General features: G+C 41.7%; 1 protein-coding gene across 3 annotated transcripts; it reads left to right on the forward strand.

Annotated features, from left to right (window-relative positions):
* Nucleotides 1–4,178: 4,178 nt before the first annotated feature.
* rnf34b (ring finger protein 34b) lies at nt 4,179–19,810 on the forward strand. Of its 3 annotated transcripts, XM_028417921.1 has the most exons (8): nt 4,230–4,314; nt 9,160–9,209; nt 11,278–11,496; nt 12,917–13,417; nt 15,907–15,969; nt 16,081–16,282; nt 16,370–16,393; nt 17,745–19,810. In XM_028417921.1, the coding sequence occupies exons 2-8, from the start codon at nt 9,168–9,170 to the stop codon at nt 17,927–17,929; spliced, it is 1,236 nt and encodes a 411-aa protein (XP_028273722.1). In that variant the 5' UTR covers nt 4,230–4,314; nt 9,160–9,167; the 3' UTR covers nt 17,930–19,810. The 3 variants fall into 3 exon arrangements, with proteins under 3 accessions (XP_028273723.1, XP_028273724.1, XP_028273722.1); XM_028417922.1 differs by lacking the exon at nt 9,160–9,209 and having other exon boundaries at nt 4,179–4,314; XM_028417923.1 differs by lacking the exons at nt 9,160–9,209; nt 11,278–11,496 and having other exon boundaries at nt 4,223–4,314.
* Nucleotides 19,811–20,871: the final 1,061 nt, after the last annotated feature.

The following is a 20,871-nucleotide window of genomic DNA, read 5'->3' on the forward strand; positions in this document are numbered from 1 at the left end:
GTCTCCATCATCCTAAAATTAATGTTGTATATCAACGTTTTCATCTGAATCATCAGCCTTCATCAACTTATGGCTTGTTTTTAAGGTGAAAGTGATGTTTGCCTGCTTTTGCTTCAAAAATAAACAGGATTTGAATAACATTTCCATATGTGTGAGTTTTTGTCCTGAGTCTTTTCCTCCCTTTTTATCTTCCCCCTCTGTTTAGGAAATGCAGCACCACCAGCATGTTTGTTTGTCTGCTGTGTGGTGATTGAATATTGCAGGTCAGCACCAATTGTTGCATTTGATGCTTCAGTTGTTCTGAACTCTGTCTGAGCTTTCTTAATCTAATAGATTTTTATGTTAAGCTTTGCATTGACCGTCTTGTACCCTACCTCTCAGCCTTAGAGTCTGTACAGTATATAAAACCATGAAAGTGAAACTTGCTGTTATGCTTCAGGGACAAATATCCTGATGGCTCAGCGTTTAATACTGGGGATGGTTCCCTGTATGGGCCTGTCAGACGCAGAATGTCAACATCCTGCTGATGTGTAATGGCTCTGCTCGTAAGGCATTTTCATGTTTGCAGGGGCAGAGCCTGAGGCCATCCATCTGTGATCCATGTTCATTCCACTAAAGGAAACTTGAGAAGTGTCAGATGGCAGAGGATCGTGTTCTGGTTTGTTGCAGATGCTAAAAAGGGGATGCGTCATGCAGTTTGACCGAAACACTGACGTAGGGAAACTGGCTCTCTGAATTTGTGGGAAAAAATTATACCTAATTTATGGATAATTTGTGAAAATGTGATGGATCACCTGGGTTTAACTTGTTAAACGTTAATGAATGTCTCCTCCACGGACATTAAGCAACTTTTAAAACGCTTCTTTCAGTGAATAATTACACTCTGAGTTTTGAAAGTATCTGGACACATTACTGAGAAGTTTAAAATCTCTGCAGATTATAATTAAGTTTCAATGTTTCCAAATTGTTTGCACACGTTTCTTTTGGATAGATTAAACTCTGTTTTCTAAACCAACAGTTCAGCTCATTATTCATTGACCTGTTTATTTTTAGCCGTGGGATGTGTTCACAGGCCACAGGTTAGCTCACACTGATCTGCACTCAGTGGGAATATTTATATAATTTGCCCTCGTGTTAACTTATTTCCTGTGGTGTCGCCCTAAAACATGTTCTCCGTTGTGACAGGAGGTCTGTTCATAGACAACCATACACTGGACTGTGTGCGTAGTCACAGAGGTAAGTACTCAGACCTTAGCAGCTTTACAGTTTCAATAGGGAGGGGTGTTCACTTGGGTGCAATATGCAATCATATCACTAGGTGGCACTGATCCTACACAACTGTCCTTTAAGTCAATGCATAGAAGTTCTGTGGAAATGTAAAAATCTTTTGATGATTAGTTGCAGTGGAGCTTGTTTATATCAGATGTGAGTAATAGTTTTTTCTTACCTGTAATATTTGCCTTTGGCAAAATAAAATATGTGTGTGATAAAAAGGTGTTTTGAGAAGAATAAATCTAAATTTGGTGGCACAACAAGTGCAGTATAAGGAAAAGGTCTAATCATTAGAATGAATTTGGAGCCAGGCACATGCCTTTAATGTTTGTGTAATGCCTGCAAATCTACCACAAATGTTTAAATTTATGGAGCTAAGATTTATTATCAATGAACATGTTTGATAATGAAGTAACTTTCTCATTCCTTCAGCCTCTTCAGAAACACACTGAGCATCGCTCTCTTTTGGAAAGCTCACATGCTCCATCTAGTGGTCATTGCTAACTGCAGCGCTCAGATCAAAGTGAGGATTTGCAGAAAGCAGTTGCATGGATTGTAAACTGTGCCCCTCTGCAGTGAGTAATGTGTGCGGTATCGGTGCAGATGAGTGGAGGGAGGGAAATGTTGTGGTCCTGTTTGCTGGAATCATTAGAAACACAGATGTGTTGACTAAATTAAACACACATGTTTCTATTTTATCTCTGAAAGATTGCTTCTAAGGAAGAATGAGATGTTTTAATGAAGTTTAAATGATAATAATCAACTACACATTTGTCCACATGTTGGTGTGTGAGCGTCTGTGTGTGTGGCAGTGGAAGGTAAATGGGGGTGTCTCACTGTGTGTTTATATTTCACAATCTCGTGGACAAGCTGGTCTGTGTTCCAGAGTTTTTTCCCCTCAAGTTTGAACTTGACTTCTGGTTCTCATCCAGACTTTGCTTTCAAAGCCAAAGCTGACTCCCTCAGAATCTAAATACACCCCCACAAAGCAGTCAGATCAGGTTCCCTGTTACACAATCAAAGCTTTCCAGTAAAATGAGTTTTTTTTAAATCACATCGCTGATCACAGGGGCCATTATTAGCAGCAGAGTAGGGATGCATTAGATTACGTTACAGCTTAGTTGTGCAACTAGTGAACATGCAGTTGTGGGAACGAAACACAGATGCTGATAGGGGTACTGTGGGAAGAAAGGGAGCGTTTAATGTGACTGAAACTGAAACATATTGATTAGTCAGAAAATGAGTCAATAACAATTCTGATAAGTGTTTAATGTAATTGATTAGGGGAAACCGCTGTTTGCTTGTTTTTTTTTTTCATCCAAAGTTTCTTTCTTTTTCCAGCTAAATCTTATCACAGCCACTGATGTGTGGATCAGAACAGTGACAGAAAGAAGACAGGAAACTGAAACTTCCTGTGTGCAGCTCAATAAAAACCAACTAATAAATGAAGCAAAATCCCCCCTCCTCTTGAAGGTCAGCACTGGATGGGAGACAGGAAATGTCTGTTTTGAGTTTGTTTCTAGTTTAGTGAAACAAATGTGTGTTTTCCCAAATTGTGGGTAAACCTGATTGATTGTTTTTCAGTGCTTCATCCAACGACCTTCAACCCCTGAACATCACTAATAGGAAAAGATCCCTATAGTTTCTAGTAGCAATTAAAATAATTCAAGCTTTAGTACAAAAATATTTTATTAAAAAAAAGGTAGAAAATAAAATGTTAAAACCGAGACACAGAGATCCGTCTGTGGTCACTGCGCCAAAAAGACCTTAAAGAAACTCAGCAGCAGTGCATCGTTTGTGTCCCAGTTCCTTCAGATTATCCTCTTTTTATTGAAACCTCTTTCTACCAATATGAAGCCCTGAGGATTATCCAAAGAAAAGAGGACACTGCTTCTGTATCTTTTGTAGAGATGATTTTGTGTTAGGACTTGGACTATCTAAAACATTTGCACTGCTCATATATGTTAAAAAAAAAGTGGATTAACTGACCTTTTTTTAATACATTCACATCGCACATCTATTTCTGCATATGTGAAAGACTTTTCCAAATGTGCAGCTCTAAAGTGTGTCACTGCTGGCCTGGAGGTCTCCACAGATCCTGTAGTGTGGTTGTGTGAAATAAAATCAACATATGGGTCAGTGTTTGATGTACTGAGGGGATTCACTGTGGACTCAGTACTGTATATAATCACACAATATGTGGATGTGGATGTCACCTTATTGTTGTGTCCTGCACCAACTGCTGCAGCAGCTTCGTGACTGCTGATTTCTGCCTGCTTTTGTTGTATTATACAGAAATAAAAAAAAACATCACCATCGTCCTTCCTGCCTGCGGCTCGGTTATTTCTGAATATTATTAATGGCGTGGCAGCTATCTGCTGCCCCCTGTGGGCTCTCAGTGGGTACTGGCGATGTGATGGAAGAACCCCCCCCCCCCCCCTCTAATCTTTTTACTGCAGACACCGGCGTTGTGTGCACACTTCCGTGCCTGGCACACACACACACACACACAGAGAGCGAGTGAGAGAGAGAGTTTATTGTAGGCGCATTTGGGTACAAACAAATATCACTGCATGTGTCGGTGCAGAAGCTAAACTATCATAGGAATAAAACCATAAATATGCAATACAATTAAAATCAGTTATTCCTGTTGGTGAAAAAAATAAATATATAAAATGTGCCAAATTTGCATGAAGGGATGCTGGAGCACCTTCCCACAATCCAAACAGCTAATTCACCAGAATAAGCCGTGCTGTGGAAATAGCATGATGCGTCTGTCAGAGTTTCACATGCGTCTTTACGCACGCAGCTACCGCCCCCTTTTTTTACTGATGTCTTCAGTCCGATTGGCTGCTAAAGATACCGGAGGCCGTGCGCTGTCTGTGATTGGCTGCGGCTCTCCTGGCCATTACGTTATGCTTACTCCACACACAGTGGCAGCTGGAGAGAGGGAAGACGTAATGGTTTGATTCCCTGTGCACTTGCAATGGTCGTCGTCCTGACATTACTCGGCAGATTCCTCAAACGGGAGGTGCAATGAAGGTATGTGCTTCCATCTGCAGCTGCGGTGTGATGTGGTGTGTTTTTTATTACAAGGCCCATTTGTTTGTGATTTGCACTCGATGCTGCACCGACAGGCAGGGAATACCCCTATGTTAATGTCAATTAATGTCGTTCCTGTGCAGTTATCATATCAACAGGCTGGAACGCAGGCATTCTCTGTTTGGTTTGAACTTGTCATCGCATTTCATCTCTTTGCTGTCAGTCTGCTCTTTTCATTTCCTGTCGAGCGTCGAGCAGGGAAAGGCTCTCCCTGCAGCTCCAGCCGTCCTGATAAACAGTGGGTACAGCGTGTAGCCTTTTAATGAGCTTGCTTTGACCCCAGAGTGATAGTTCAGTGGACTAAAGCCGCAGCAGCGACGTCCATTCATCGTCAGGCTTTAATCCGCTTTAACGAGATGGACACTGCGGCCATGTGAGTGAGTGCGGGGATGTTTGTGAGACGTCTCGGGATACCGAGAAAGGACAGAGGATCGCCTCTCAGGTCCATCCAGGCTGTGCGCAGGAGTCTCCCTCCTCAGTGTGTGTATGTGTGTGTGATGCTGCAGTACAAGGCAGAAAGGTGATGATGCTGTCTGGCAGCTCGAGCTCAGGGTTGATAATGATGAAGAGGAATGCGATGATGTCATTGAGACTCTGGTGGCGGCAGGTTTGTGGTGTTAGTGTGAAAGGTGAAGTGGAGGCAGGACTGACTCTACAACCACTCATCATCTTCATTATCATCATCAGCTGCAGCCACTGATAAGGAAACACACACACACACACACACACAGATGATGTGGAGGCAGCTGCCAGTAATCACCTGTTATTGCTGTAGCTGACTGGTAGTTTACATGTCTGTGTCCCTGCATGCATCACTGGTGACTTTAAACGGAGACTGTCACCGCTCTGAAAGCACTCTTCACTTAAGCTTTGTTTTTTATGAGCAGGCAGTCAAGCTTTTCTGTGTTCTCAGGCCCAGACAGAGGACTTGTGCAATGACCCACACACTCACACACATTGCAAAATATACACTCAAGAAAATGCATGCAAATGGGGCTTGTTTTTTCTATTTGCACGTCTTTCAGGCAAACTGAGAAAAAAATGCTGCAAAATGTGAAAACACTGTGATATCAGGGTCACTGTTGTTTCTCTTAAATAGCCTTGAGACTCTGCAGCCAGCACTTCACCATGATGTGCTGTGCTATAATTGCACATGTTAACCGACTCCAAGGGTAATTAAATTAGTGTAAAAACAGTGTTGGAGAATTATGTATCAAGCTTGCACATTTAAATTGTCATACATAAAAAAAAAAAAACTGCAAAGTCGATCCACTCCTCCAATTTATTTTCCAGGGAGCATGACGGTTCGTTTTAGACCCCCTTTTTTGCCATGCTGATGCTTCCTCACGTGCACATCCCCTCCACCAGCTGAAGGCTGAGATTACATGGCATGGCGGTTGTTGGATGATTTCTATACTAGACACAAACGTCAGTGGGTCTGATACTTCCGCTCCCATCTGCTGGTTAGCTTGCTAACTTTGGTAGATGTCTCTGCAACACTGTCTTCTGTTAAAGCTTGAACATTAATATAATTTACTTTGTTATCTTTACAGTGTTATTAGTGGATTTTAATTCTATGGCGTACTTTAATTTTGATTTATGCTTTCACCGTTTATCACAATATTGTGGAAGATAAGAGTTAAATCTCTGAAGTTAATTTTTCTCAGGCACATCCTTGCTCACTGTGTCCCAGGGAAACAAAATGGATGTGATGTTTCATAGACTAATCTGGTTTAAATTGAAAAGCAGCTTTGCTGCCCCTGTGAAAGGGACAGCATCAGCTGGGTTGTGTAAGCAGACATCCCGAATCGAGAGAGACTGCCGGTACAGTATGTGTTACTGCAGCAATGTTAGTCAGGGATAGACCTGACCTATGACATGTCTACATGCATGTTTGAATGTACTTCATCAGTCGTCAGTAAGCTGAACGTCAGGAGAGCAAATACTCACGGATCTGCTGAAATTATTTGATATTATGGTGATATTGCAGCTCAAGGGATCACACTTTATCACACTTATTCCAGATGAGACTAAACATGTGTGGAGCTGACTGCTAAACCAGACAAAGACGTCTCAGGCTATAAAGAGAGTCCAGGGGGCACGGCAGATGTCTGGTGATGGTTGTAAAGCAGTCCAGTCATGTTTCATATCATAAGAGAATCTCTTCAAGCGGTCAGAATCAGTTTGTTTTGCTGCACCAAAGGCTAGAGTGTGTAAATCCACTTCTTTGTAGATGCAAATCCAAACTTTGCTGGGAGCAGTTTGAGCTTCTTCTTCTTCTTCCTCCTCCTCCTCTTCCTCTTCCTCTTCTTACCAGACGTCTGTGGAACCTATGCAGAAAATCACTCTCTTACTCTGTTAATGTCAGATTTAACTGAATATATTACATCCAGCCTCATCATTTTCAGACAAATGGCAAAATGCTTTTTGATGAATTTGTTTATTTTTCCTGACAATATCATCTCCAAACAGTCAGCCAGCTGAGTTCACTTTGCACAGCGTGAGTGACATTTTCATGCACTAGGCTTGTGCAAAATCGTATCGTGTGCAATTAATCGTCAGAAAAACTGTAATCGATTAATATTTGCCACATATCGATTACGGCGATTAGTGCCTCGTCATGATGACGCATTTTTGTGTGCGGCGTAGTCTCACCATCACCCGCGCACATGTGAGCCCACAATAACAATAAAAAGGCAGTGGTGTTCAGTTAAATAATGCGGAGCAGCACGTTTCTAACATAAGTTCAACGTCTGTCACCATAAGCCGGAGCACGAAGAAAGCGCAACGAGGACACAACACTACACTACAGCTGTATATAGTGCCGCGACATGCATTAGGTGAAGCGTGTAGCGTTGGTTGTTGCTATAGTAACTGAATTTTTGCTCGTATCAAATGAATGAACTCCGATCTTTATTTACGGACTCCACAGCAACATAGGAAACATTACAACAGCGAAGTCTCCTCCAGCAGATATTGGAAAGAATCCCACTCAGCCGAGAATCCGCGGTACGTTTAGTCATCGTGCTCCTTACGACCAAACTAAGCGCTGGAAGAACGTAACGTAGGTTGATTTGCACAGACACACATTTAAATGTGAAATTGTCCGGTTTGTTTATTTGTTTGTTTTTTCTGCTGCTGTTCTACAGTCTGAGTGAAAACATGCACTAGTGTGGGACATATTCCAGTCACAGGTTCATTTGCGCAGACACATTTTTTAACTTGAAATAATCACTGATGTGACTTTTCTGAACTTTGTTTGTCTATTTGTCTGTTTAATTTTAATGTTGACATGCTTTGTGACCTTAAGATAAAAACATTTGAAGGACAAAGTTACTTTAAATGTTTGCTTCATTATTATTTTGAAGCAGTTTGTGCCTCAATATTATCAATACATATTTCCATGGCTGGTTGGTGCCTAATCACCAGCTTAGCCTGTTGTGAATGAAGTAGTTAACTTGACTGATAATTTGTCGGCATCATGCTAGAACACTGTGCCAATTTAGAGTCAAAAACATGCAAGTGCAACTGTCATCAATTAATCGTCAAGTTAATCGTTATCGGCTAAATGCCACAATTAATCGTGATTAATTTTTTTGCCAATATCGCCCAACCCTATCATGCACGAGGACAAAAATGAGAAAGAGGAAATGAGAAAAAGAGAGAGAGAGGCGGTGGATGAGGGGAGTACAGTGATGAAGGCCCTTTATGTAAAAAATGCATGCTGGTGTACAGTTTACCCTGGAAACCATCACTCTCTGTTATGTGTGTATTGATGGCTGTAATGTGCTTACATTTGCAGATACTGGGTCTGAGCAATATAAAAAAAATAAGATTATGGTTTGTCCACATGGTTTGTCTACCATCAGAGATTCATCGCATTTATGCAGATACAGCAATCTTTTTAATTAAACCAGTACACCACTGATGTGGCTATAAGACGCACAGGATGACAGGTGGACAAATACTTACATACAAATACTGACATATTTAATTTTATTCTGTTTAAAAATAAACATTTAAAAACAAAACTGGCACCAACATTACCCACAGTGCTCTAAATCAGTACATTCAGAGGTTTAGGTTGTGTAATGCTAAGCTAATGTCGGTTTGTGCAGACTTCTCAGGCCTGTGAATACTGACATATGTAATATTTGTGTTGCATATGTCAAAGTAAGACTTAACTTTTGTCTGTTTTTGTCCTCTGATTTGAGTGCCTGAAGTGTTGAGCTGATGTTAAGACGTGCAAACATCCCCAGACAGAATCAAATTGTGCCCACTGCCATTAGCTGGCCACAGGGGTGCCTGCTTTATTTGACATTTTTAATCCACTACATTAACTGTGTGTTTGTTGTTGATGAAGGGCGCTCACACTTTGTCTCAGGAGACTTGCATTTAATTTTAAGTTTTAGGAAAATATTTATGGTTAAAATAAGTAGTGACAGTGATGAAACAGCAAAGTTTTGCAGTGTTCTCGTGGTGTTTCTGATGTGTAGTGACTTTAAGTCGTATCAGAGTCTATATGTATATAATCAGCTGGCAGTCACACTGCCCAGGATAATAAGACAAAACATTATAATTCAAAGCATGGATATTATAATTCATGGTATGGACCACTTTCCAAAAATACTGATAAAAGGTCACTTATGAGCAATTTTCATTGGCGCATCAGTGTAACCCTGGTATGTGAGTCCACATTACGTGGTTATGTTTTTGGAGTTGTCCTCTTTCTTGATGTCTGACTCATTTTCCAGTCTGTCAGTGACCAATTTAGGCTTCATGTAGGTTTCTGGATGCTGAGGCAGTTTTTGATCATCAGAAGCTCATTTAAAGAGGTCAGATCACTGTTTGTCCCCTGTGGGCTTTCTATTTAAATCTCTGTGTTTTTGCTGCCTCTCTGCTCTCAGTGGCTTCATGTTTTGCTATATTTCTTGCAGCTGTGTGAGAAATATCTAAGTCATTTAAGTCCAAAGTAACTAAAGGTGATGGCAATGACGATACTGTACTGTATTCCCAGGGGTACAGCTCAAGTTATCAGACAGACAACAGAAAAAAAAAACACAAAACAGTGTACTACATGCGATGTTTGCACTTGTCACTTGTTTGTGCGGGACTCCCTGCCTGCAGAGCTTACAGTGTGCTAATTGAAGTGACAGAGGGAAGTCGTGCTGCTGGCTTAAAGCCAAGCAAGCCTGATTTCATGGCTAGACTGCAGAATGCGGTAAATATACTCTTCCCTCACAAGATAAGAGAGGCTGTGTCCAACCAGGGAGACTAAACTAAAGCAGCTCAACATCAGGTCAAGTTTATGCCCCAGGCAAACAAGACGTTATGCATCATAGTTAATATCACGATAAAGTCAGCTGTGTGTGGATAATCCTACTCAGAATAACAGCGAAGAAGTCACTAAATGTGAGCGGTCAGTAAGTTGATTGACATTTTTTAAAGCATTGATGCCAAACGTTCACTCGGGATTGACAGCTTTCTCAGTTTTACATCACCATAATGTGGATATTATTCCTGTTTTTATTAATAAAACGTGTTTTACATAGATGTATAACATTGTGCAGCGAGTCATGGAGACAGACGTTTTCTCTGCTCTCTGTTTTACTGACTAAATAATTGATCAGTTAACTGAAAATGGATGATTAATGGATTGTGAAATTAGTTTCAGCTCAGCAAAATAAGAAGTGAGTTCATCCAAAATTTAGTTCATCAGAGAGACAGACGAATTTGATTTGAAACTATTAAGCAAATAATAAAATCTCGTGAAGACACACTCTGACTGGCTTCCTGTGGAGGATCGACCTTCCTCCTTCTCACTCTGACTCCACATATAGTGCCTTGTTCCTAAGATTACGTAATGGATCCCTAAGTAGATGGGAGAGGTCAGATCACAGGGTGTTTGTGACAAGTCGGAGCGGAGCGCTGCCTTAAGAAGAGATGTGGCAGGATCCTGTGAATTCCATTGTTTTCCCCCCATAGAGCCAAGCTCCACAGAGAGCTTACATTATGCTCATGTCAGCTATTGATTCTGCAGGCTGGGGGAACAACAGAAGACATATTCTCTCCTCGCTGTCCTCCCCCTCCCTCCTTCTCTCATCAGTATGCTCCAAGAAGCCGTGGCTCCCATCACGCCATCTTTGCTCCCTGTCTGTGGCCCGTCTTGTGATCGCCAAACGCATCCGACAGATTCTTTCTGTGTGGGCAGTCACTTTACTTTTTCAGGCTGAGTACACTAACTTAAGGAAGTGTGGATGTTTCCTCAGGACATCTAGCATCCGCCTCATCCCTTCTGCATGCACGCATAGGACGGCTGCTGTATGACTGAGCGTCATCCTCTTCTTTAACATGGCTCAGAATAATGCACTGACTGAGAAATTTAAGCCGCAGCATTCTTTGGAAAACGTCATTAATAGGAGATCGTAGAGTCTTCTGGTGGCTAATTATATCTAACCTCAAAGAGCACTCTTGGTAATGTGCTGCCCTGTACAGCACTCTCATTCACATTCATTGATCTCTCTCGTTTTTCTCTCTTAACTGTACCAAGGGGCATTATCTGCTTAGGCAAGTGTATTTCCTCAGAATTGCGCTTTATTAATATTACCACAATTTAAATAATGGACGTCACTTAGCAACTGGTTACTTTGTAGAATATCAAAAAATACATTATGGTGTGTTATCATGGATTAAGACAGTATAGAATGGCAGTAATGTAGCTGCAACATTAACATGATGAATGCATCAGTTGTAATGTTTTGTGCTGCAGATTGTCCAGCAAAGAATAATCTGTCTTTGTCATAAACAAATCTAATTACATAAAGTTTAGTTTGTCTCTCGGAACAGCTGATTGTTGTAAAATGTGAAAAGTTGTGTGTGTTTTTCTGTCTGCTGTGTGTGTAGGCGGGGGCATCGTCCATGTGGGCGTCATGCTGCGGGCTGCTGAACGAGGTGATGGGCACGGGCACGGTGCGGGCGCAGCAGCCCGGGTTTGGAGCAGGGGCGGGGCCCTTCCGTTTCGCACCCAGCGCTGGGTACTCCACCTACCCCCCCACCACCTCAGGGAGTGCCGGACAGCTGTGCAAGGCCTGTGGACTGGCCTTCTCTGTGTTCAGACGTAAGGTAAACACAGGTGTGAGTGGGCGAAGCAATGACAATGGACAGTGGTGGATTTCTGTCAGGTTTAGAAGCAGGATGAATGATATCCAACCTGCAAGGACTGGAAAGGTACTTAAGAAATCTTTCACAGCCAACAGTCAAGCTTTTTTTGTTAGTTATGCAATCATTGCGTGCAGTTGGGAGCAGTTTTCTCCATGGTGCATTCAAGGAAACGCTGGCATACATAATTACTGAGACACTTTCTGAATAGAGATCTAAATGCAAAATGTATCTATTTAAGTGTAAAGAAAATCTGAAATTTCGGAGTGCCTTTGAACACACCAATATTTAGTCTTCTGTTTTTATACAGGGTAGGCATCATCTCAGCATGATTTTACTTGAAGCCAAACTAAATGAACAGAACAGGAGCCTCTGAGTAATTCACTGGCTCCTTTAAGAACCCTGCATGGTAATTCTGGCATTTTCAGGGTTTCTCAGTGTATAAGAGTTTAATGGTAGAGTATATCTGCCTGACAGTCTAATTCACTGATGAAAAGGCTTCAGATCGCTCTTTCTTCATCCACACACCGGTTGCCTTTCTGATGGCAGGTCGACTCCCGTTCCGGTGTCAGCATGATATTTTCATAGCATGAAAAAAGACCTGATGGGAGAATAACAACAACTGATTGAAGAAGTGTATCTGTTACGGGGGGAAATTGTGCCTCTGGCGGACCAAGAGCACGTTTGTGCACAAGTGATAAGAAAATGTTTACAGCTGTGGCCGACCCGCTTTCCTCCACATTTGAAGTGTCAATCTGCTCTGCTCTGCTTCTCTGTATCCGGAGACAGTGCTATGCGTGTAAAATGTCAAACATCAGCAGGAGCTTTTCTTTACTCTCTTCAAGAAAGTTTCAGATGGAAATTGTTGTGGCTGATTAACATGTAGGAATTAACTGAATGTGTCTATGAATTTAGTAGACAGTGTTAAAATGTTTTAATATCTTATCCTGTATTCCAGTAACTGTCCTAACACGACAAACAGGTTGTTTGCTGGTATCTCTGAGTTTTTAATTCCTCGTTAATAAGCACTCATTGGGGCTGACACATTTTTTTGTGTCCAACAGAATGATTCCTTATGTATTGAATTGTTAGATCTCAGTTCCAAACATCTGTGGCCAAAGATGTTCCAGTGTTAGGTCCAGTTGTGATTTCAGGATACACCTAAATATGTGAGGAAACAAATGGCACTCTGTGAGCCACTTCAAGGGAACTAAAAGTTCAGTCTCAGCCCATTATTCAGGGTACTTATCATGCAGTCCTTTCTGTTGGTCCATCAAAAGTAACATGTAGGGTACAGATTTTTACATTACAATAATTTCAGGACCAAGCTTTGTGTTTTGTGGACACAAGAACAGCTGAACACCTCACATCTGTCTTTCCACAGCACATCTGCTGTGATTGTAAGAAGAGCTTCTGCGCACTGTGCTCAGTGCTGCAAGAGAACTTGCGCTGCTGCACGACCTGCCACCTGTTGCGAGGCACGGCCTTCCAGCGGCCTCGCCTTATGCAGCTCCGAGTGAAGGACCTGCGTCAGTACCTGCTGCTGCGCAACATCCCCACCGACACATGCAGGGAGAAAGAAGACCTGGTGGACCTGGTGCTCTGTCACCAGGGTGCCAGGGAAAACCCGATACCAGTGGTGGAGGAAGATGAAGAAGAGGAAGAAGAGGAAGAGGAGGAAGAGGACACACATGAGGAGGAGGAGGAGGAGGAGGAGGAGGAGGAGGATGAAGGGGGAGATGACACAGACAGTCTGCACTCGCTCTCCCACTCACGTGCCGCCTCGCCCCCCTCCGCAACGCGCTCCACCTCTGAACAGTCGGTCCTGTCCGCCTCTCAGGGAGACGTGCTCAGCCCGAGTGACAGCTCAGGGACCACCAGCCAGGTTTGTGCACACAAATGCATAGCTGAACACAGCGCACCGTGCAGCCACACACAAAAACACCCTCATTTACATATGCCACATGTCTTTCACATCTGTCCTCATTCTATCTCTGATAATTAACTTCAAAGGTAAAATCAGCACACTTAAAAGTGCCAGAGTGGCTGCTTCATGTCAGATTTTTCCTTCGGCTTTCTGACAAACAACAGTCCTCTTGTGTATGTCTTTAGATGTTGATATTTGAGTGATATTTTTTTCTGCCTTTTTTTGAGCCTTGCCGCTTTCCTTTGTGCTAACCCTCTGTGTTTTCTTACTGGCTTTGTTATGAATGAAACATTTGTCCCTGAAAATCTACTACATTTCAGTGGAATATTTTTTTTTTTTCTTATCCATGTCATTGATATTTAACGAGCTCAGCATGGCGGCCCTGGTCCAACGTGCAGCAGCATGGCCATGTGACAGCTGGAAACAGCTATGCTAGCAATGTGTGTGCGCGCATGTGTGCGAGTGTGCGTGCAGAACCCTCAGACCAGCCAGCGATGCAGCTTAAGCCCTCTGCCTTTTTTTAGGTCTGTTACATAGGCTGATTCTGTTATGTAACAGACACACAGGTTGAGAACTCCCCACAGAGTCACAGCTGCAAACACTACAGCACATCCCTCCTCTCATCTCTGCACAGATAATCTCTATGCATGATTCCGTTTGTGTCACATCTTCTCCTTTAATCAGTTCAACAAAGCTATTGTTTTCATTGGAAGTGTCTCATCTAATAACCCACACTCTCTGGATAGATATTTGGGTGTCATAAAACATAGATTGAATATATAACTACAGCAAATTTAGATGAGGTTTCTAGAGATTAGTTATTTTTATACACATCATGATGGGCAAGGCTTGTATTAGAGCAGCAATTGAGCTATTTACACCCAAAGCTGCAGAGTGGCCACACACCCATGAGGTCAAAAAAGTTGACACGGAGTTGCATGCATGCATAGATACACATCACTTCACAATGTCCACAGCCACGTGTTAGTGGGAGAGGTTGCCTTCAGGGCGTTTCTGGCAGACATTCTTTAGCAGGTCTGATGAGTTAGTATAAAGAAGGCCTTTCTGCATCAGTACTTTCATCCAGGAGCCTGGTGTTTGTCCCATGTGGAAACAAAAGTCGTTAACTGAAAAGATGATGATGGTCTGAGTTCAAAGAGACTCATTAACAATGTTAATCAGGTGTTAGAAGGTATGTCTGCCACAGATTGCTTGCTGTGGAGTTTGCCTCTGCCAGAGTATCCAGCCAAGTGTGGATTGTTGTTTTACCCAGAATGCAGGTGGTGCTGTTGGTTAGACAGCATCTGTTTTTGATTTTTGTTTTTGCAATATTCTGCAGCTAATTAGTAGTCAGTAATTGTCAATACTTGTGATTATTTGGAGGTTCATAGTATTGAAAAATCTGTGCACAGGTATTAAGCCAGGATATGGACAGTAAGGAAGGGAAGCAGTAACATATTTTTCCAAAAGCTGTTTCATGAGAAACTGGCACATATGTGTATATTTTGATGCAGATTGAACATTTTTAAATATTTTACCTTACAATTAGAAATGTATCATGTTCCACAGTCAAATGAAAGGGCTTTCTAGTACTTTTCTATGTGTGCAATGGTTGAGTGGAATCTAACATCCAGTCAAAGGAGCGTTTCGGTCTGCAGGGGTTCGCCTCTTTGCATGAGTCAGGGCTTGCTGCTCTTGTTTTTGTCTCTGAGGAGTCTCGTCTGAGATGTCTGCTCGAGTGCAGGCATCTCGCACCGCGCCGCTGACGGATACATTATTAACTCATCTTCATTTGAGAAAAACGTTGGTCTGCTGCAGCGTGTGGAAGCAGAGAGAGGGCAGATTTTAGTTTTACAGAGGCACTGAACTCTGCTATCAGCTGTGGCTTATTTCAGCTCTTTTGTGAAATAGATAAAAGAATAAAGAGACAATATTGTGTCTTCAAAGCAGGGAAACAGCGCGGTACACTCCATTCACACCACACAGCGCCTGCACATCCTTTTATTCTCCTTTAATGTAGCAAATTCCTGACCTCCACCTTCAAAGAGAATAATCAACTGCTGAGTTAAGAAGAGCTGAGTCAGCGTCTAAACATCTTATAAGTTCATTGTACGTATCAGCAGTTGTGAATTAAATTGCAGATAGCTGTGAAGTCATTTTTTATGACTTATAGTCATATGGAGCTGGAGGGAATTATAAATTATAATCAGGTTCAGTTCATCTTGAGATAATGTTGATTAACAGATCTAAAAAGGGCGAACCTGCACTTTAATTTGCATTTTTTTGCAACAGTGATTATGAATACAGGATGATCAACATGTGAAGTAATTTAGTGTATCTATTCAACCCATATTTTACACACAATCTGTGAAACACTTCAGACTTTTGAGCTCAGTGTGAAAGCTTGAACCCTTCTGCATTGATTTCTCTGCTCTCCACTCACACAGGAGCATGAGGATACTCCAACGGCGTCCCTCTTGAACCTGGATCCCACGGAAAACATCATCGAGGTGCGACACTTGTTTTTCTGCACATCCACAGAGCTGAACATGTCTTTATAAGGAGAAAGCTCGTGCTGCTGAGTTAGTGTTATAACCTCTGCTCTCCTGTGTGGACTACAGGTTAGTCCGGCAACACAGAGGAGGATCAGGGCCTCGCTGTCTGATCTGGACAATGAAGAAGCGATAGAAAACCTCTCTGTGCGCCAGCTGAAAGAGATTCTTGCCAGGAACTTTGTCAATTACTCCGGCTGCTGTGAGAAGTGGGAGCTGCTGGAGCGAGTGCATCGGCTCTATAGAGAAAATGAGCAGAACAGGAAATCCAGTGAGCATTCTTCATTTTTTTTTTCATTTCATTTTCTGCATCTCAGTTTCACGCTGTGATCCTAAACACATCTTTCTTTTCTTTTAGTGGAAAACGTGAGCATAACAGCAGGTAAATGTTCCTGTCTTCATCAATACAGGCATTGCTTTTTAATATTGTTACTAATGTTAGTGTTTAACTTTAAAGGGCAAATTCCCTCTTCCCTAAACTAATTGATTGCCTTTTATTACTGCCCATTCTTATCTATAAAGTGGTTGCATATCCTCCACCTCTCTGCAACAGTGGAGTTGGAGGTAAGATTCTAAAAAGCCACCTTGTGCACCTTTTTCCACCTCCTCCATGAGCACAAACTCACTCATCTTAAAGTAAAGGCATGCTGACTTTTTTTTAACATCTTCCTATATGTTCATTCATGTCCTGCCTTGTTTAATGTTTCCACGTCCTGTTAGCTGTGCTTCTTTTCCAGCGTGCATCATCTCATTTTAATGTGAAGGACAGCCTTTCATGTTGTTATTAATGCGCTCTCTAAAAGCTTTTACCTCTTGATGAGCCTTCATATTGCTTCAGCGGCAGCATGTCTCCATCAGGTGTAATTACATTGTCAAGCTTGCTTGTTGACATTATATGGGCTTGAGGATCTTATTAGCCCACTTCATCGTCAGCTGCAGTAGCAGGATGGATTGGCCTTTTTGCCTGTCACACAAGATGTGAGCAGCAGAAGGAAGATTTAAGCCAGTTGGCTGATCAGACGTTTAACTCTGATAAACCAGTGCACTGGCATAGTCTGTGATTGTAAGCGGTTTTGATGTGAGAGGCTGTTTGTCTGCCATCAGCATGTGTTAGCAGCTTGGATCTGCCCACAGGCTGTGATTGGACAGCTAAGTGTTTGTCTCTTTGGTATGATGAATCTGCATCTCAAAAATTCAAACACCCCCCCACACTCCTCTGCACCTCCTCCAAATATGCGTCTCAGTGTTACAACTGTTAAGCAGGCATTAAAAAAAGAGGAACTAATACAGCCAATAATAATAATACACCATAAGCAAAGAAAAAAGTGCAAATGCTCAGGAGTAAAGGTAGAAATGTGAAGAAGAGAAACCACAGTGTTGATTTCATTTTAATATGGCATCAAAAATGGATTTGTTATATTTATGCTTGCATGCCAGACAGCCTTGAAGTTCTGTTTGCAGGTTTTATGTGATATCGTTGAAACCACTTGAAGGAATTTCCTCTAATTTAGCGTGAATTCTCATTTTAACTCGAGTAAACTTCAGATTAGGTGGTCAAGGTCAAACATGTTAGATCCGAAAGGTCAACATACTGTGACAACATAGTGTCTTCCATGAGTGCAGGGCAGGTAGGCGTTTACACACACAGGATAGGACGGAGAGTGTGAAGGTGTCTATACTGCAAACACAATTGTCTCTAATATATATTTTTTTTTTTATCTTTCTTTCCACAGATGGCGTCAAAGCTCAGTTGGCGGCTGATGAAAACCTCTGTCGTATCTGCATGGACGCCATCATCGACTGTGTGTTACTGGAATGTGGTCACATGGTAACCTGCACCAAATGTGGAAAAAGGATGAGCGAGTGCCCCATCTGCAGGCAGTACGTGGTGCGGGCCGTGCATGTCTTCAGGTCTTAAAACTTTGTGTGCACGTCGGAGCGACTCCCTCAGACGTGCATGTGCCCCCCGAGGCCCTGAATTGTATCGCTGAGGATGAACTGCTGTGCATGACGTCTCACAGGGCCCAATGCTGCAGCAGGCGCAAGCAACTTCCCAGTCTGTAAAACTGTTGCCTCCGGCCTACCACGGTTATCTCCCTCATCCCCTTCTTACTAACTCATGCTCCTGTTCTCCTCTCTGGTGGATCGGGACACTCACCCTTTCTCTATTTGTTTGGTTTAACACACAGCAGACACCCCTGCCATCACTTTCTACGACTCTCCATTCTTAGATTCTACTGACAGGAGAGCAGAGGAGGTGGTTCTGGGGATACTTGAAGTGGACTGGCTTGTTATTTGTGGTGAAGAAAAGCAGTTTGATGGGGGGAAAATGTAAGATCCCAGGTTTAGAGTCAATATGGTTTACACAGACAAGCTACACACCATGTTATCTCCCTCAGTTTTCTGTAGGATGTGCAATATCAGAGAAAAAGAACACCACATGCACCGAGTCATATACACAGGGTGCCAAAAATCCTGCCTTCATTCAATACATGTTTAAGATTTCACAGCATCGCATAACCAGCAAGCTTGGTGTGAAAGTTTACTTGCATTTGTAAATCATTGAACACTTACTGTGTCCATTGTTTTTCTCATCCAGTATTTATTTGCTGCTCAGTCATATGCAGATGTACACTCCTGTTTAGTCTGACTACAAACTGAAGGCCTACTTTATCAGCTTTTTCTGGAGCTTTATATCACATATCACAGTGTTTGTGAACAGATGGTTCACTCGGCTGTTGTGGAGACGGTTCAGCTGACATTATGTGATCCAAGCAGCAACCTCTGTGGCTGAAAACTGAAGCCAGTGACATAAAAACTGTAGCTCACCAAAACGAGTCAAACTCCTCACAGACTCATGTTAAAATGTAGCACTATACAACTAAATAAGACGACTTTAAGACAAATGTTTGGGGCTGCATTTTTATGTTTATTATGTGCTTCAGCTTTGAGGTCACAGGGCACCTCAGCACCATTCACATTCCAGCTCTTTGCCCAGTTTTGTACTAGGCAGAGTCAGGCACTGCCAAGATGGCGACCAAAGCTACCACAGAGGGATCGGCCATCTTTACATACAGTCCCTGGGGGTGGATTATGTGAACCAGCCTCCTTCCTCTGTGGAAGACCATGAGATGCACCTGAAAGCGTCAGCAAAAGTTTGTAAGTAGGCACTTGAGTTTGTTTTTGAATCATATTTCTCTTTGAAACTAAACATTCACCAAGCAATACCATTTGATTTCCAAGTCTACCGAGTGTTTGATTGTGCTCTCTTTCAATGTCAAATCTAAGGTAGGTAACAGGTGCTACTTCCTCGTTTTTTGAGTGGGAACATCAACATACTTTTTGTCCTCCATCACACAGCTAGAGGCAGAGGAAGCCTGGTTTACTTTAACCTGTTATGCAAAAACACTTATTTTTTTTCTTCTCGCCAGATCCAGTTAACTCAGATTCCACTAAAATATCTGTGTGTGTACAGTATGCCTGTGGTATGTTGACAAAAAATAAATTAAAAAAACACTGCAGTTGAATTGCTGTTAAGTGAACTGCATAGATAGCTTATATTGTTGTTTACTGATAAGTTATTAAATGTATATTTTTCCATTTACCAGGGAGACGACATGATTTAAAAATGACTACAAAGGTTGAAAAAAAAAATTATAAATATACCATTTTTCAGAATGTATTTCTGCTGGTTTGGTCAAATGAGTCTGAGTTCCATCATATGCCACTCACTATTAAAGCTGCGTCATATTCTTGCTTTTTAGCACTTTTTGTTGTCTGCTTTGCATCCAAACATGACACTCGCACCATGCACTGTAAACACAAACACTGTAACTCTGTAACGTCTGTGTGTCAATGCTGCTGCTGCTGTGTCTTAAAGATGTCATTCATGGGCAGCTACAGTATTATCAGAGTGGGAAGGTATCATGAGAACTCATAATCCTGGATCTTTATATTTTGGATGTTTTTATTTTGGTAAACGAGAGAAAATGATTTATTAGACTCAATAAAATGCAGTACTACAAACCAATAAATAACACCCTGCTCATCATTTTATAATTAGTGTAATCAGAGCCAGCATGTGGTAAATTTTCACTTGTGAGAATGTGAAACTGAGCCTAATGACATCTATTCTCCTGTATGAATATTCAATTATGTTTCTTATTTATACCAAATACCTAAAACTCCTAAGACACCAAACTTACACTGTGCAGTATTTAAATGCATTTAATATCTCAAAGGCTGTCTTAATGTTTCCTAGAGGCTTTACATGTACAGTATGTACAGACAAACATTTCATGGTGACATGGTCTTTTAATAAAAACATTTTTTTTTTATGTAAACCAATCCACTAAGCTGTATGGATATGGACTGCTGTTCAAAAGAAACAAAAATATCAGAATATATCAGAATGATGATTACACGTGTGCAGTCAAAATGCTACTGAGGAACACTATGACTAACAATATACTTTCTTCCAAACCACTAAACTCAAGAAGTCGTAAATAATCATACTTTTTAAGAAACGGAGGAAAAAACAACCAGTGTAAATACATCTATTCAGTGGAATCTCTAAGAATAAAGAACAAAACAAAATCCTGTTTAACTATTATATTGTGCACAAATCTTTCAGAAAACATAAACATTGGGACCATGGCCTGTTTGTATGTGGTGGACATCCTAACGCTGTGTAATCTGAAGTGCACTGAAGAAAAGATTTCTAAAAGATTTGTGTAACATAAGTCTTTGCCGATTCTTTATTCTTTGGACGATTCAGCACTGAGTCTTTTTCATCATATGGAATTCAGCCAAAAAATAAACAGATGGTTACATTGGTTAACAGCTACTAAATCTACTGAC

The sequence above is a fragment of the Parambassis ranga genome, chromosome 12 (genome assembly GCF_900634625.1).
Source record: "Parambassis ranga chromosome 12, fParRan2.1, whole genome shotgun sequence".
NCBI lineage: Eukaryota > Metazoa > Chordata > Actinopteri > Ambassidae > Parambassis > Parambassis ranga.